This window comes from Petaurus breviceps, unplaced genomic scaffold (genome assembly GCF_028583685.1).
Source record: "Petaurus breviceps papuanus isolate PSGF00001 unplaced genomic scaffold, PetGlider_PUasm1.0 180, whole genome shotgun sequence".
Classification (NCBI taxonomy): Eukaryota; Metazoa; Chordata; class Mammalia; order Diprotodontia; family Petauridae; genus Petaurus; species Petaurus breviceps.
Genome location: NW_027185782.1, coordinates 4,669,176 through 4,687,958, shown reverse-complemented (window position 1 = coordinate 4,687,958; position 18,783 = coordinate 4,669,176). Strand labels below are relative to the sequence as shown.

Here is an 18,783-nt window from a genome sequence, read left to right as displayed (position 1 = left end):
TGTCAAGATGAAGAAAAGACCTCCATTTGGGTATTAAGTGCTGTGTTTAAACTTGATGTAACTCTGGGGTAGATTCAATTGTGATCCAGGGGTGGGGAACTTTTGACCTTTTTGTGTTCTATGGTTGAGCAAATGAATGTATTTTACTTATGTTTGGAAACTAATCTCCATTTGAGAAGAGGGGCTTTGTGGTGGACTTAATTAAGGTATAGCCTAGGGGTGGAGAAGTATTTGGAACAGAGACTTTGTAATTGATTGAATGATTGGAAAGTCCTGGGGTGGGGTAGGCCTTGGAGATGATTTAATCACACTTAGTAAATGCTGTATTTTGAATGATGTCATGTTTTGATCTTCTCTGTTCTGGGTTTGTTACTGAATAAAATAGAGAGCACCTATGCTGGTATTTTGAACCTGGGAAGTTGCCTTTGCTTGGTATTACATTACAGAGGCTTAGAGGAGAGATGAACTGCTTCTTCTCCCACTCCACCTCCTATGCCTAAAATTGAGCTTCCAAATGAGAGGGCATTCACACACATTCCCATTCCACTCTATCGCAACAAAAAAGGGGGAGTCACTTACCTTGAGCACCATCAAACTTGGCTTTTTTGACTGTAGAGAGACAGAGAGGAGAGGCAAAGAGAGGGAGAGGTGGGGAGAGGGAAAAACATGGAGATGAAATGACAGGAAGAGAAATGAAGAGAAGACAGGTAGAGGGAAAGATGATGAGAAGAAGAGATAGCAGAGATGAGAAGAGATAAGAAGGGAGAAATAAGAGAGAAAGGGATGGAAGGGGAGAGAAGAGGTGGAAGAGAGAGAGAGATGAGAAGAGATGGAAGGAGAGATGAAATGAGATGGGAAGGGGTATGGAAAAGAAAAATATGAGGGAGAGATGAGAAGGAGAGAGGGGAGAGGGAAGGAGGGGTGAAGGGGCAGTGTTATTGAAAAGACTGTTAACATAAGCTGAAAGCAGGAGAGATAAGGAAAAAGTGGTTTAGCCCTTGGCCCCAGGTGTCCCCCTCCCATCACCTCTCATGCCCCACCCTTAACTTTCCCTCTTGTGAAGAACCTGACCAGCCATCCCTTTTCTGAGATCTGGCCAGACTCTAAACAGAACAAAACAAGAAAGAATTAAGACAGAGACATCTTCGGTGCCCTAGACCCGAGAGAACAGGGAGTGCATGTGGGTATGCAAAAGACACATGATGAAGGGCAGAGGATGCTAGCAAAGATGTCAATAACCTAAGGGGAGAAGGGAGATTTGACCCATTTTCTCCCTTGTCTTCGGTGGAGCTTCCTGCCAATGAAGTTTATCAAAGCACCGTCACTGACAAAAATAACTCCAGTGTTATCCTTTTTCTCAGGGTTGTGGGTTGTTTGGGGAGCAGGAAAAGGAGAGTCATTGGTATCCTTGTCTTGCTCAGGACTCTATGCTCTATGTCTTTAGCACAAGGCACTTGGCCAGAGGTTCCTTTGGGGTTAGTGATACCCTGGCAAGAGCGGGCTCCCTACTTCCCATTCCTACTTCTCAAGTCTTTCCCATCAGTGGCTGGAGAATGGAGTTTAATAGGGGTCTGACTGGGTTAATGCAATCATTCCTGGAAAGTGTCCAGGCCCTTCTAGGGGCTCCCTTCTCACTGCCAGGAACAGTTACAGAGGAGGAAATGGAAATTTTTCTGAAGGCATTTAAGTGAGGAAGCCATTTAGAGAGGCTATGAGCAAAGAGAACAGGTTGGGGAATGTAAGGAAGAGGCCAGACAGACATCACAAAGTCAGGCTGGGTGGGGTTAGACTTTGGGTTAGACTGGTTAGACTTTGGTTAGTGTCAGACCTCAGCTAGGCTCATTGAGGCCAGCCCTTTGTCCCTGGAGAGTGATGATTTAACTTATCTGTCACATCAGGAGAGTAGGGTGGGGAGGTGGAAAGGGATCTTTTCTAATCTTTCCAATTCTCATGGAAGTAGAGATGAAAGTAGTTTAAAAGGAGAGGGGGGGAGAAGAAGATAGGATTGGGGAGAGACATGATTACAGGAAATGGAAGAAACAGAATTAAATATAAGATGAATAGATAGATAAAAACAGAGAGACACTGGGGCAAAGACAAATAGAAGAAGACAGGAAATGCAACAGGTGGCTGGAGAGAGAGTTGAGCAGATGCAAGCTGGTGTGGTAAAGACTAGAGAAGGAAACAGGTGGGTGGTGGGAAGAAGAGGGAGAGAGGTGTGAGGAAAGAAAGATGAAGGGGAGAGAGGAGGAAACCAGGAGTGCCAGAGAGAGGACAAAGCAAACTGTTTTCAGCACTGCCTAGGGGACAGCTCCTTGACCCCACAGCTTCCAGACTGTTGGGCAATGGTAGTGGGCTGAAGAGGAGTCAAAAACTTGATTTAAGGAAAATGGACCCAGTCTCCCCATCTCCTCTTTCTAAGAGCCCAGGGGGGTTGGCAGCCCAGAGCATGGTCCAGCACCAAAGGCCTGCTCTAAGTCCATGTCCAAGAAATGGAAATGTGGTTTCTGGTGCAGAGCTCCCTAAACCCAGGGAATAGTCCTCATTTTTATTAGGTACAAAGCTTTGGGATTGGAGATCAGAAAACTTGAGTTCTGATTCTGCCACTAATTCACTATATGACCTCAGGTAAGTAATTTATTCTCTTTGAGTCTCATTAACAAAATGGCTGTTCCTAGTATCTCCTATTTCATATTTTTCATTTTCTTTAAAAATGTTATTTATTCTGTGAGTGCTAGTGGAGCAATGGATAGAGTGCTGGGCCTGAAGTCAGGAAAATCTGAGTTCATATCCAGCCTCAGACACTATGTGATCCTGGGCAAGTCACTAAATTTCTGTTTGCCTCAGTTTCCTCAACTGTAAAATAAGGGTAGTAATAGCATCTACTCCCAGAGTTATTGTGAGGATCAAATAACATAATATTTGTAAAGTGCTTAGCACAGTGACTGTAACATAGTAGGTGTTTAATAAATGATTGTTTCCTTCCTTCCTTATATGGAATGACTTTCTAGGAATAGGAAGAGAAGGGATACTGAGAGTAATTCTGGTGATACAATAAATAACAATAAAAATCTGTTTTAAAATGTATAGTAAGGTGCTATGGAGGCAAGAAAGTGTGTATTTTTGACAATTTTTAGCATCATCAATTATACAACAAATTCAATGTGACAAACATTTATTAAGTGCTTAGTATATTCAAGATGCTTTGTTAGGTGGCAAAGATTTAAAACAAAACCAAAGTAGACCTCTTCCTCAAGGGACTAATTAGAATTGTTTTATCCCCAGCAAATTAGAGGTGACTTTCCCTACCTTTCTATAAGCTTTGTTCAGCAGGCAACTGTGGAATAGAGAGGGAAGAAAAGAGAGGAGACAGACTTGGTGATAGGGATGAAGACTGCAAGGGAATAAAGATTCAGTGAAAAGACTGGGGTCTCACCTAAAGGGATAGGGGCTCAGAATGAGGACTGAGACTTAGAGAGAGGATAGGGGCTCAGTGAGCAGAAGGAGGATTATATAAGGGAATTAGGGTTCAGAAAGAGGGATGGGATCTCAGGGTTAGAGATCAATGAAATGGTCATGATAACTCCTCTGGACCTCAGTTTCTTCATCTGGAAAACAAGGGGTTTAAAATGAAAAATAATTTTTACGTGTTCTTCCAGGCTCTAAAAATACCCTCTAAAATCCAATGATTTGGGCCGGTCTTTAACAATTTTCCAAACTGTGACCTAACCACATGCTTCTTGCTTCTCTGCTCTTTTATATTCTGTGACCCTGCCTCCTTCTATTTACCCTTTCCTTTGCTTTCCACAGACCTGGGAAAGCAGCCATGGGGCATTGTGGGCAGCCACATTCATCACTAATAAGTTCACTGCCCCTGGCCTATGACCATAGGGCTAGCTTCAATGGGTAAGGCCAGGAGAGAAGCTCAGAACCCTGGCAGGGCTATTGCCAGATTCAGTGGCCCCTCCCCACTGCCGCTCCCAGTCACACGCTCCAGGGCTATTTATAAAACTGAGCTGCCGCCAGAGGAGGATGTGGGTGATGCGGCCAGCCACTGGGAGGAGGTCTGAGTTGAGAACAGTGGGGGATGGGCTGGGAAAGAGGAGGGAGAAAGGGATGAGGAGGGGGGGGGACCCAGGGGAGCCACAAGACAAGGCCCGCCCGCTGATAATGAGCAGCCTGGAGACACCTTATTATTAAATCTCATTGTAATTAGTATGGCTGTGATCCACCAGCATCCGACACCCATTTACTAATGATCAGAGACAGTGTGGTGCCTCTGAGAGAGCCTTGGACTGGGTAATCAGGAGACCTTGTTTCTGGTGCTGGCTGTCACTAAATTTATTGTGTGACCTTGGACAACCGCTTCCCCTAGCTGAGTCTCAGTCTCCCCATCTGCAGAATGAGGACTTTGGACTTCATGCTTAATAATTGCCAACAGTCACTGCCTTTTGCAACTCTCCCTCTCCACAGCTGCCAAACTGATATTCCTAAAGTGCAAATCTAACCGTGCCACTCTCTTATTCAAGAAGTTCCAGGGGCTCACTCCTACCTCGAGGATAAAATACAAACTCCGTTGTATGGCACTAAAGTCCTTCAGTCAATCAGTCACCCAGCATTTATTTATTATATGCTCTTCAAAGTTCAGTCCCAACCTATATTTCTAGACTGATTTCACATTACTTCTCACATACTCTCAATTCCAGCCAAACTGATCTTCTTACTCTTCTGTTACACACCATTCCATTTCCCACCCTTGTGCCTTTCCATGAACTGTCCCTTATGCCATGTCCCTCTTCCACTCTCCTCTTGGAATCCCTAGATTTAATTAAGGCTCAGCTCAAGTGAAGCCTCCTTCATGTAGCCTTTCTTGAAACTCTTCCCCCTCCCCTGACATTATATTTGTGTATTTTGGTATTTCTCTGTGTCCACATTGTTTCTCTGAAGTATGATGTTAAGTCCCCTGGGGATAGGAAATGTTTCATTTTGGTCACTGTATCCCCATCACCGACCACAGTACCTGGTATTTAATAACCATAAAGTCCTATTGACTTGAACAGTCAGACACAGAAGGTAACATCCCTAACCAAACATATGCTACAAAAGAAAGGAATGAGGGAAATGAACAACAGCCCAACTGCCTTCTGTCCTGTTCATACTATATCTAAACTACCTTGTTTGGTTCTGAGACAGGAGGTCAGGTTCATCCTGAGGAGGGTGACCGGGATGGTGAGGGGACTTGAAACGAGGTACTGTGGTGATTGATTTAAGAAGATGGGGATACTAATACAAGGAAAGAAAAGATTTAAAGGGGACCCAATGACCATAATTATATTTGAAAAGAGAGAGAGAGAGATTAAGTTTGTTCTTCAGGGCCAAAGGGGCAAGAACTAGCAGTGATTGAAGGAAGTGTAAGAGAGATGAATTTCAGCTCCATTAAAGGAAAAGCTTCCTAACAATTAGAGCCACCCAGAAGTGGAAGAAGCTGTGTCAGAAAATTAGCAAATCTCTGGAGGTCTTCAGGTGGAGGCTTCGAGACCTCTGGTCTGGGATGGTGTGGAGGCATTACTGCTTAGGTATGGGTTGGGCTAGGTGGTCCCCAGAGGTCCCACTTAGCACTAACATCCTGGAGTTCTAGAATGGTGCTCACCCTCAAATCTTCTGGGCTGTTGGTGCTGTTTTATTGCTTACTCTGTCCTACATCATTACCCCATAACCTGGGGACCACCTGAGGCAGAGGAATTGCCATGAGGCTCAGATCCTGTGGCTTTTTCTAAGATGGAGCCTGCTCAGGTCTGGGGTAGAATAAAATAAGCTAATGGGGTCCTAGCTCCTAGTGGGCTCTAGGAAGAAGCACTCCAGAGGAGGGATCATAGGGGCTGGAGTGGACTGGCTCTCTATATTCCCTGGCTTGTGGGCAATTGAATTCAACAAGTATTTATTAGGCACTTAATATATTTGAGGGGCAGCTAGGTGGTACAGTGGATAGAGTACTAGACTTGGAATCAGGAAGACTCAGCTTCATGAGTTCAAATCTGGTCCTAGACACTATCTGGGTGGCCTTGGGCAAGTCACTTAACCCTGTTTTCCTCAGCTCCTCATCTGTAAAATGATCTGAAGAAGGAAATGGCAGACTACTCCAGTATCTTTGCCAAGAAGACCCCAAATGGGGCACAAAGAGTCAGACACGACTAGACAACAACATGCTTGATGGCTAGTGAATGGAGGCAGCTAGTGGAGTGGTGGGCAGTTAGATGGCTCAGTGAATAGAACACTGGGCTTGGAGTCAGGCAGACCTGTGTTCGAATTCAGCCTGAGACACTTCCTAGATGTGTGACCCTGGGCAAGTTGCTTAACCTCTGTTTGCCTTATCTTGCCAGTATCTTTGCAAGAAACCCCATGAAAAGTGTGGTCTATGGGGTCATGAAAAGTTGGACACAGCTGAATCAACTGAACAACAACAACAAAAGTGTTTGAAGTCCTATGCTAGGTACTGGAGATATAAAAGTAAAGCAATTTTTCCCCTCAAGGAGCTTACATTCTACCGAGGGAATGCAACACACATGCTGGTAAGTAAATAGAAGAATTGGAGGAAGAAGAGAGCAGTAACTGGGAATGACATGAAGCGGGGAAAGGAAGCTAATACACCGACTTGTGACCTGAAAAGATCAACAGGTGGAACCAATGGAAGGGATAGGGACTGAACCTGTGATTTCAATTGGTTTAGGGAAACTCCAGGTGAGGAAATGCCCTCTACCTTTGAAGGTTGGCACCTTCTCTGAAACTTAATAGAATTGCCTAGAGCTGTGGGGCCGAGATCAAATAGAAACTAGGACCACAACTCCATATACAAGGATGCCTGCAGCAGCATAATGACTTAGTTTCCAAATGTTGTATTGTATTTTTGTTGTATTTTATTTTTCTCTAGTTTGTTAAATATTTCTTAATTACATTTTAATCTGGTTCCTGCCACACTGGGGAGTAGCTGGCTCCCTGTAGCCCTCCCACAGCATGTTTGACACCTCTGGACTAGAGTACTGACTGAGTCTCATAGAAAAAGACATGTAAGGAAGATAAATGTAAAATTCTATGCACAGGTTCAAAAAAACAACTGACAAGATAAATGATTGACAGTGTTGAATGGCAGCCACAATAGCTGGCAAGATCTTAAGAAAATATATAAAACATTATCAGAAGCAGTGTCTAAAATAGAAGTTGTATTTCAGCTGGAGTCTGCCCTAGAATATTATGCTCACTTGTAGGCACCGCAGTTTAAGAACATTAATGAACTGACCTCTGGAGGGCAATAAAAATATGAGGAGCGTCAGGCTGTAGGAGGATCATTCAAAGGACCTGGGGACCCCTAGTCCAGAGAAGAGAAGGCTTAGGTGGGGCATATGATAATTGTCTTTAAATATTTTAAGAATTGTTATTAAAAAGATGTATTAGATTTTTTGTTGAAGGGGCAGAAATGGGACTTTAGAGAAAGGTAGGTTTAGGCTTGATATAAGAAAAATCTTCCCATTGAACTATATTCCCCTGCATTCTCTTCGGATTCCAAGACAGCTCTCAACAAACCCAGTTAGCTGACTGTGAAGAATGAGGTTCCAGATGGATTGAGGGGGGCAGGGGGGGGAGAGAGGTGGTGTGAACTACTCCTTTTTAGGCAATGGGTAACTTTATTCATGTTGATACCCTCATTTGTTTAGAAAGGCACTTAGTGGTAACACATGTTTTTGGACTTGAAATTGGCAAAGCCCTGGGTTTGAATGGCACTTACTCGCTATATGACCAATATCAAATCCTTTAGTTTCTCTGGGTATCAATTTCTCCTTTTAAACATATGAATACTACAACCCTCAGAGGGTAGTTATGAGGAAATCAATTGGATAACCTTAAATTGCTATGTAAGTGGGAGTCATTCGTTTTCCTCCCTCTACCACCCAACACACTACCACCATCTTGAGTGAGGAAGGTCAAAATAGTCCTATATGAGACTATGTGGGACATACCAAGCCTCAGCCAGGACACTTAGAGATGGTTAGGATTGTGGCTCAATTTTTAAAAATAAGCTAAAGTATTCACCCTAGGGTGTTAAGTATGAATCGGACCCCAAAAGGGCAAGGCAAATTCCAAGAAAGATGACATTGGAGTATTTTTAAAGCAGTTTATTTTGTATGGTTAATAGAATAGTAGAACTGAAAAGAACCACAAATATCACCTGGTCTAACCGGGAATCCCCAATAAAATATCCTCCACAGAAGGACATCCAGCCTGAACTGGAATATTTCCAAAGATGGAGAACTGACCACCTATCATGACAGCTCACTTCTACTCTTGGATGCTAAAATCTAACTGCAAACTTCCCCTACGGTCCTAGTTTCACCTTCTGGGACTTAGCCAAACAAATCTAATTCTTCTCCTCATGAGAGCCCTTCAAACACTTGATGACAGCCATTAGAGCTGGCAGGGAACTTAGGACCATCTAGCCAACCCCCAAAGCCATAAAACTGGTAGGCAGCAAAGCTGGTTCTTGAGTGCAGACCTCCTGTCTTCAACTTCAATGTTTTCCCACTATACAGTGCCTCTCCTGCCTCCACTAAAAGTCTTCCCTTCTCTAGACCAATGTCCCCATTTTTTTCACCTGACTTTTATATGACCTGCTTTCCAGTACCCTTATAACCCTGTCACTGTCTTTTGGACACAATCCGGCTTATCAATGTCCTCCCTACAATATGGTGCCCAGAAATTACCTCAATGGTCCAGATTTGGGATAGAGGTCTGATCAGAGCAGAAGTAAGTGGGATTATCACCTTCTTCCCTCTGGACATTCTGTTCTTATTAATGTAGACTAATATTGCATTAGGGGTTTGGGGGGGAGGAAGGAATTCCTATCTCACTACTGAGCAGGAATAAATGTCTAACAACTAGCTCTCCAACACATTTTAAAGTTCAATACGAATTAAAATCTTCCCAATCACTCTCTTAAGTCTAGACCAGAGGTTTCCAAACTTATTTGGTCTACTGCCCTTTTTCAAAAAAGCTACTCATTACATCCATATCTTTAACTTTTTTTTAATTGCATCACTTCAAAAAAATATAATTTTTTTAAAAGATGATGTGCCTTAAATTTAATAATTTATTGTAAATTTGTGGGGGGTTTCCTGAATTGAAATTTTGATGACAAAATGTTGTGCAATGCAACCATATATAATCATATAGCATCAAAATTATAATTTGGTTATAATTTGAATTTTGTGTGTTTACTTGGAAAATAATGTAATCACTATGACTTTAACTCTGTTACACAACAAAAGAAACATTTATGAATGGTTTTTCAAAATTTCCTTCTCTTTCGTTATGCTTCCACCACCCCCTTATTTCTATTCAATGTCCCCCAATTGCACCAAAGGCTACTAATGTTCCCCTTGGATGGTTCCAGCACCCCCCCATTGGGCAATATCACCCACTTAGGAAACATCTGGGACAATCAACAAAAAAAATAACTCATTTGTAGCCTCTGCTGATTCCTGAGGTGAAAATACTTTCACTAAAAATCTAACAATTGGTTGTCCCCTACTATCTGAGCTGACTCTAGCAAATCCCTGCTATTGACACATTGAGCTTGTAGGCTACTAACCTCCACTGATCTTTTTCGAATAAATTACTGAATAACTACGTGTGTGTGTGTGTGTGTTTTGTGGATTTTTAGGCAATAAAAACAAAAACACTCCCAAAACATGTGGGAGGCATTTAGGGAACCAAGGTCTCTTCTGACCCCTGTTGGGTTGGCCTTATATTCTCCCAAGTCTTTTCCTCTGATGTGCCAATTTTCTGAGAGTAAAAGAATTTTCCTGGCTTGACTCTGAGGAGGCAAAGCTACAGAATTAAATGAGAAGTGTATTGCTGAGTCTTCCACCTGACTCTCTTTTCTAACTGCTCACCCCCTTGAAAGTGATGATCTCCCTAGTCTCTGGTTTGGGGATTGTGTTTGTTGTGTGAGTATTTGAATGACAAGTGTATAGCTCAGGACCAGAATCTATTCTTTATCTGTCCTCAGCACATAGAGTGTTCTTTGAAAAGGCTGCCTTTGAAAGCAACAGCTGCCCTGGGCTTGAGGGCAACAAAACTAACCTAAGTGAAAGCATTGATCAAAGTGAAAGACACAGAGCCAGCTCAACCAGCCTGTTAATCAATGGGATGTTGGGGAAGGAAAGGGTTCCATTTCTAGTTTTCTTGAAATCATCACAGAATGATGGAATCACATGATCTCAGAGTAGAAGAAACCTCCAGGGTTAGCTGGCCCAAGGTATCTCTGAATAGGAATGGCCATGATCATCCCTGAAGTGGTTATTATCCACCTTCTGAATACCTCAGGTTAAGGGGAACCTACTGAATACTCAGGGCGTCCATTCTATTTTTGAACAGCACTTGCACTTGGTCAGTTTTTCTCCATCTCAAGCTTAATTCTGCCTCTTTGCAGCTTCTTCCCACCACTCCTAGTTCTTAACTCTGGGTCCAAGCAGATTCCTCTTCCATATGACTGCCCTTCAGCTTTTAAAGGCAGCTAGCATGCCTTCCCCTAATTCTTCTTTACTAGGATAAACATCTCCTCAGGACTTGATTTAATGTTTTGTTGATTTCCAGGCTTAATAAGAAAATGGATAAAATGTTAATAATGAAAATTAAACTCAAAAGTGTATTATATGTAGACTTTTAGAGAGTCAAATGTTGAACCATTACTAGCACATGCCTGCTCCCTAGTTACACTCCCTTGGATATGCCAGCTTGTTAATGTCTCTTCTAAAATGCAGTTCCTAGAACTGAGCACACTATTCCACATGACTTCTGATTAGCTCTTCATTTATGAATAAACCATTGTGAAAACAGGGATTCTAAATCCAGAAAGACGTGGAAGGGATGTAGTAAAGGGAAAAGAAGTGATGCTTGATAAAAGGGAGCAGAATGCTAAGGACAGATGCAGGAGAACCCACCAGGGATACTGGATGCTGAAGGATTTAGGAAGAGAAGAATGGGGCTTAAGGATCAAAGGTCTTTCTTCCGTGCACTCTTCACTTCAGCCAAATATGCACCATGCCCTCTTACTCCTTTTCTAAGAGACCTTTCCATCTGTGACTAGAAAATCTTCACTTCAACTTCACATGTTGAATTTCTACCCTTCTTTTAAAGCTAAATTAAAATGCTACCTCCTCCATGAAGTCTTCCTTCATTTCCCTCAACCTGGGAATGTAGTCATCCTGGATCTTTACCTCCACAAAGTTCCTAGGAGTGCTGCAGTGACTGCAGAGATGTTGAGAATTGCCACTGGATGACCTTATCTACTTCCCACCAGAGCTATATAGCTTTTCCAGAATGAGAAGAGAAGTTTTGTTTCCTCCCTCAACTGAGAACTATAGAACCCAAATTATCTTCTGGAAAATACTGCATACACACCAAGTCCAGGATTTACCTTCCTCCCTGTGGATCTAGCTTTCATTCCTCATCTTGAAATAAGAGAATTAATAGAACATATCAAGGATTTTGCACCTATTCTGTATTTATTTTAACGTTGCCCCTCCCCTCTTAGTCCCTGAGAATAGGAATTGTCTCTCTCTTGTTTAGCACAGTGTCTGGCACATAGTAGGTGCTTAATAAATGTTTTCTGATTGGTTGGCTCAAAAGATGTTAGATTTGGAGTTGAAACTTTCCCCATTATGTAGTCCACTGGAATAAACTCAACTCCTGCCCCCAAAACCCAGGTCCATGAGGATCCCTGCAAGCTGAATATTGACTAAGAAAATCACATGGCAACACATCTCCATCCTATTGTGCTTTTTAGTTTACATTTTTTTTTTGCTTTTTGGAAGGCAACTGGGGTTAAGTGACTTGCCCAAGGTCACATGGCTAGTAAGTGTTAAGTGTCTGAGGCTGGATTTGAACTCAGATCCTCCTGATTCCAGGGCCGGTGCTCTATTCACTATGCCACCTAGCCTCCCCTTTTTATTTTGCATTTTAATTTGGTGTCAGGTGGCACTCCAGAGCATTACACTCACCATTTAATGCCAATCCCCTTATTTTATAGAAAAGGAAACTGATACCCCCAAAAGATAAAGAGGCTTGTCCAAGGTCACACAGGTAGCAAGTAGCAGAGTTTAGTTTCTAAGTTAGATCCTCCAATTGTAAATCCAGTGCCCTTTCTGCTGAACTGGGGCATCTCACCTAACCTTGAAGGATACACATATCCTTACTACAGAATCTCTATAAACACCATTGAATTCTCTGCCTGGCAATCAAAGGCCTCCACTAAGAGCTGGCTTTCAATCAGGCTTCTGATGCTTATTACCTGTGTAGTCTTGAACCAGTCACAACCTCAGTTTCTCCATCTCTAAAATGAAAGGATGGGATTCAATGACCTTACCTATAAATTTATGATCCTATTATATTGGAAGATTTTTAAGGGCAAGGATCATACCTTGGCTAAACCTTTTCTCTTTCTAGCAATGAGCACAATACCCTGCACACAGTAAGCACTTAATAAATATTTGCTGTATTGTGTTGATCAGTTTCTAGCAACAGGAAGTTTATTATAGAATAAAGAAGATCAGAGATTTTTCAAGTAGGGATTTGGGGTAAGAGTTTCTTTGCCCCTTCAGATGACCAGAGCATGTTTATAAGAGAAAAGCATGGATGCCTCCAGCTCCATAAAAAGTGAACCAACAGAAGAAAATAACTGACTGTTTTGAAGACAAAGATGGCTTAGCAAAAAGACAACTGTTGTGGTTGTTACACAGAGGTCTGGGAGCTTATAAGATTAATAAACTGCCTTCTTGGGGTGGCTAGATGGTGCAGTGAATAGAGCACCATCATTGGAGTCAGGAGGACCTGAGTTCAAATCTGGCATCAGACATTTAACACTTACTAGCTGTGTGACCTTTGGCAAGTCACTTAACCCCAACTACCTTGCCTTCCCCCCTCCAAAAAAAAAGTCTTTTATCTTTTCTAAATCCTAAAGCTGGAAGGTACTTTAGTTGTCACCTAGTCTACTCTCTCTCCCTGAAGAATAAGACTCCTCTGCAACATCATTCATTCCACAAGTATTCATTAAGTACCTACTACGTCAGGCACTAGGTAGGCAGAGACAAAAATGAAATGGTCCCTGCCCTCAAGGAACTTACATTCTATCTGGTGAAACATGTATACGCATAATTAGTATATGTGTGTACATATACATACACACATGAATTACATGTTTACATATTATCTATAAATGTGTACATATCTATGTATACATATACACACTAAACAAATAAATACAAGGTAATTTAGAGGAGGAAGAGTACTGACAGGTGGGAGGACTGAGAAAGGATTCATGCAGAAAGTGGCATTTGAGCTGAGTTTTGAAGGAATTAAGGGATTCCAAGAGTTGAGGAGGGAGTGTGTTCCATACATGGGGGAAAGCCTGGGCAAAAGCATAGAGATGAGAAATGGCGAGTCATCTGTGAGGAACAGCCAGAAAGCAAGTCTGACTAAAATGCATAGTTTATGAAAGGGATTAATAGTGGCAGGGGAGAAGAGTGAAGGGCTCTAAGTGTCAAACCAAGGAGTCTGTAGCTACTCCTAGAGGTATCCGGGAGTCACTGTTCTACCCGTAGAATATCTTTATTTGGAAACCGTGAGTACTTGAGACAGGCTGATCCATTGAGGGGCAGCTCTAATATCAGGAAGCCTCTCTTCTTGAGACAAAATCTGCCTCCCTATTAGTAACTCTAGACCTCCCCAGCTGCTCACAGTTCTGCTCTCTGGGTCCAAGCAAAGTATGTTCAATCCCTTTTCCCTCACAACAGCCCTTCAGATACTTAGACAGCTATCTTAGTCCATCTAAGTTGGCTCTTATCCCTCGCTCCTTCATCTGATTCTTACAAGTCAAGCAGAAGCAATGTGGCACAGTGGTAAATAGGCAAGAACTGGAACCTTAAGAGAATCCAGCTGCTGAGTATTGTGAGTTGTGTGACCCTGAGCAAGTCACTTTATTTCTCTTAAATTCAGTGTCCTGATCTATAAGAGGGTATAATGCATTTTTGTAATTGTTTGCCATGATTTCGATTTCAAAAACATCTAGCATCTGGTCATCTTCCTCTGGAAGAAACACATTCCTCTTAAAATGTGGTACTCAGCATAGAACTGAAGTCTATATGAGTATGACTTAGGTAGGGGATACTTGATTTATTATTTCCTTCATTCTCTTTACCCAACTTTTAAGATCTGACCAAAATCCTACTTTCTCTAAGGAAGACTTAGTAGCATGGAGAATTTTCCCTCCTGCCAGGAACTCACATAATGCCCTTTGTTTGGAGCAAGACCTTGAGCAAGTCAGTGCCTCTCTCCAGGCCTCAGTTTCCTTATCTGTAAAAATGAGATGTTTAAAGCAAATTATCTCTAAGGGTCTTTCCAGACCTAATATTCTATGAGGCTGGAACTTCTGTGTCAGACTAATTTCCCCACTTCCTTCTGAGGGCTTCTGAGAAAAGAGCACTCTAATTAAAGAGTCTCTGGGGTCCCAGTGGGAGTGGAAACTGCTCAATGGACTGGCATACCTTCCAGAGGCCTGGTCACATTGGGGGAGGGTAGACATAGGGACGAGGAAGCAAATGAGGTATGTTCTAACCCCACAGAGTCTGAGCTAATAAGTCTGAGAGCTGAGTAGAGCAAATGAGAGAGGTCATAGTTCAGCTTTACCAGCTGACCAAAGTCAGACCCCCATCTGGACTTCAGTTCAGTTCTGGGTATCATTTGAGAAATAACATCCACTCCCCCAGAGGAGAGTGACCAGAATGGGGAAAACTTATAAAACCATAATAATAGATGACATTTAAGTAGTATACAAAGCCTTTAACATATATTATCACATTTAAATATGTAGCTGTAGGTATTATTTCCATTTTGTAGATAAGGAAACTGAGGCTATGAGATATTAAGTAAGACACAAATATTTGCCTGCGTGTACTTATGTTTCCATGTATGTATGCATACTTTCATATCTATATATGTATCCTTTGCATGGATGGTTGTGAAGGGGTGCATATGTGTGTGTGTGTAATAACTCATATTTTACAGGGCTTTGAAGTTTGCAAAGTACTTTCATCACAATTACATGAGATAGGGGGCACAAATATTATCTCCATTTTATAGATGAAGAAACTTAGCCTTGGAGAGGTAAAATGAGTTGCCCATGGTCACACAGTAAGTTGGGATTGGAACCCAGTGCTCTTTCTGGTATACCACAATGTGACTTAATGTATGTAAGTATGTATGTATCTTTGTACATGTGTCTCTTTGAGTACAGCATTTCTCTATGTGATGAAATATCTGCACACATACACAGGTATATACATGCTATCATATGTTGGTGTTGTATGTTGCATGTACATGTGGGCACACATATGTTTTTATACCTCTGGAATGTGTGTTTATCTGGGTAGAGATGATGTTGGCCCAACTTTATTCAGGGACAACAATTTTAAATACAAGTTTTAAATATCCAGAGCTGGGTCCTTTCCCAGTGAACAGCCCTTCCTCCAGGCTGTGCTCCAGGGCCAGTGTGGGAAGATCCTCAAGCTGGGGCCAAGACTTCCTGAGTTCTCTGCATTGGGTTTTTGATGCCAATCAGGACAGCTCAGAGCTCCCTGGCTAACCCTAGTACCAGCCTTCCCCACATCCTGGACCTAGGATCTATAATCATGTTTCTTGATTCAGGGTGGAAGGAAAGGCTTCTGACCTCTTGAATCCATCACTAGAGACCCAGTGCCCTGGCCCCTCCTTCTCCACCCCCCAAACACTTGCGTCACAGTTTGTGGTAAAATTCCTCCCCCTTTCCCTTCCCTCTCCTCTTCCCCCAAGGGAATCTTCCAGACACATTTTCTCTTTTTTTTTCCCTCTCCTCTTGGGTGGAGGAAGCAGGCCTGAGGGAGGAGAAGGGGTTCCTCAGAGGAGGAAATTGGGAAAGGAGGGTTGGGGGTCAGATGGACCAGGGGGAACCAAGAGCTTCCCAGTTCCTTCTTCCCACACTCCACACCCCCCATCCCCACCCCAGTACCAGCTGGAATAGATAGAATCCTTTATTCCTTCCTGTGTGGAAGGTGGGTTCCCATAACAGAAGTCTCTGTGTCTCATCCCCTTTATGTACACCCCTTGTTCTCACCCCCAAAATGGAGGTGAGAATGATCTCTGACTCTCAGACTAGAGCTAGGATTAGAGATGGGTTATGATTCACCCCACTTCAAATAATCTTCCCCTGGTTACTCCCATCCTCCAATCTTCTAAGAAGCAGGGCCCTGGATTCCAGGACCTCTGACTGCTTGAGACTTTATTCCATTTCCCCGTACCCCACCCACGAACCTTATAGGCAAAAGAGACAGATCTCCAAGAACCCCTGTCCCTTTAAGCGAGCATGCCAACTACGCCAGTCGGGGGCGATTTGCATAAAGGATTGGGGGGGAGACACCCTGAGGGGCGGTGCCCGAGGCGGGAGAGGGTTTGTGAATGAAGCTTCGGAAGTGGGAGAGGGGCACGCTTTTAGAAGAGATGAGGAGGGGGTGCCGGCAGCCTACAGATCTTTAGCCTGGATAGAGGTTCGAAGGGGGCCAATCTTTGCTTCCAAAGGTCTCCTCAAGCAGGAATACCTAGCGAGTATCCAGCCCCATTGGCTGCTTTTGGGCCCCTGCGAGCTCACCGGTTCCCCAGCACTGGGGCCCCTGTCATAAAAATCATTTTTCCCCTCCCCAAGATAGTCTTCTGCCCCATCCCATCTTCAGCCCCCAACACACACCCAGTCCCAGCCCCAGGCCCAGCTTCCGGAGGGGACGCGGAGCGTGGGCAGCTCACCACAGAAAGAACAAAAATAGCTCCCCCCACAAACACATACAACCACCCCTGGTCGAGGGAGGGGGGGGGGAAGCCCTAAATTTGTAACGGGGATGAGAAATGGAGAGAACCCAATGCTGGAGAATCTCCAAGAGCAGAGTGGAGAGCTATAACTAGGAGGGGGAGGGGCGGGGGGAGTAGACCCCTGCCCAGGCCGGGGACCCAGCCCTTTCCAAAGAGAATATAGGACAGGGATAAACCGCAGGTGGGTGGGTATAGGAGCGGGGGAATCTAATCTCAGCATTCTCCTCCCCAAATCCCTGCTCCCCCATCCCCCACCCCCATCCACCCTGGGCATGCGAACCCTGGCGGGAAGTCCGGAGGAGGAAAGAGAGGGGAACGCTAGGGACCCTCACATCCCTTCCTATCCAGGTCTCACTCAACCTTCACCCCCAGGAGTGTGAACCCAGGTGAGCAGCCTGAAGGCGATGGGATGGGGAGCCCTGGTGATCCCAGCGTTCCTCCCCCACCCCGTCCCACCCTTTCCACACCCCAATCCCACTAGAGCATGAGAACCCCAGAAGCGAGGCAGAGTCAGGGGTTGGAGAGTGTGGGTCTGCATCCCTACACAGGTTCAGCTCACCTCCAACGCAGAGCAGAGACATGGTCCTGGGGGCCGGGGCCGGGGCTGGGGGCGGAGGGGGGGGGGGACCCGGAGCTCAGCAGGGAGGCTGCCTCTGCGCCGACGCCCGCCTGCTGGGCTGTGGCATCCCAGCCCAGCCCTACCCTGCCTGTTCGCTGGCTCTCCCTGCTTGTTGGCTCTCTGGCTCACGAGCTCTCTGGGCTCGGCTCTCCGCTCACGCCGGGTCCCTGCCTCCACCGCCACCAGCCATTTTGTTTCAGCACCGGGGGCAGCGGACAGCTCCTGACGTCAAGGGGGTGGGGGCCAGGGGGAGGGGCCTGGGAACGCCTGATCTGGGGGCAGGGAAAGGGGGAGAGTAGGAGATGGGGAGAGGGGGAGGAGGCGAGAACAGTTCGGGGCGGGGCTTTTAAAGGCACCCTACGATTTCTGTGCTTGGGCTCGGTGCTTAGGAGGGGTGTGTGTGTGTGTGGCAGATTCTGGAAAAATTTGTATCCTCTGAGTAATCTCCTGAAGGTAATAAATGTAGTGGTCTGAATCTTTTTCTTCCCTTGGGTGGGAGGGCCTGTCTCATGTGTCATTTCTCCCTCCCATTTTTCAACCTTCTCTTTGACTCTGCATTTCTCTCTATGTATTTCTGTTCCTTTTCTACTGTTTCTTTACTATTCATGTCCCAATCTCCCCCCTCCCTTTCTCCAGGTAATGTTATTCGAATCAGCTTAACCATTTAGACTTGCCACCTCTGCTCACAAAAACACCTTCACTCATTCAAAAGTTATTTATTAAACCTACAGCGTTCCATCTTTAATTACTTCTTCCCTTAATTATTGCTTCTGGTCCCTGACTCACTTTCTCTCAATCTCTCTCCCACCTATCTTTCTTCTTCTCTTGTCTCTTTGTCTCAGAAAAAAAATCTCAGAGTTGGAAAGAACCTGAAAGGTCAGCTAGTCTAACCTATCCTTGAACACATATCCCCTCTACAACAGACCCAACAAGTGGTTATCTTTGCTTGAAGACCTCCAATGTTGGAGAGCCTCCCCCCACACCATCTCCATCCCATTTCACTTTGGAAGAGTTCTCATCATTAGAAAGTTTATTTTTACATTGTCAAAATCTGTTTCTTTGCAACTTCTCCCCTTTTACTTCCTGTTCTTCCTTCTTCGGCCAAGCCAAACAAGCTGATTCCTCCTCCAAATAATGACAGTCTTTCAAATACTATTTGAGTACAGTAGAAGGCTCTCTCTCTCTCTCTCTCTCTCTCTCTCTCTCTCTCTGTTTCTGTG

The 18,783-nt window shown here is 44.1% G+C and overlaps 1 protein-coding gene across 1 annotated transcript in view; it reads right to left on the bottom strand.

Annotated features, from left to right (window-relative positions):
• The window catches only part of UNC13A (unc-13 homolog A), a 91,703-nt gene extending 73,965 nt beyond the window's left edge, over positions 1–17,738 (bottom strand). The window contains exons 1-2 of the mRNA XM_069086895.1: positions 17,504–17,738; positions 580–609 (exon numbers count right to left, since the gene is read on the bottom strand). Coding sequence (XP_068942996.1) covers positions 580–609; positions 17,504–17,525 — 52 coding nt within the window. The 5' untranslated portion in view covers positions 17,526–17,738. The remainder of the gene's footprint in view (positions 1–579; positions 610–17,503) is intronic.
• Positions 17,739–18,783: the final 1,045 nt, after the last annotated feature.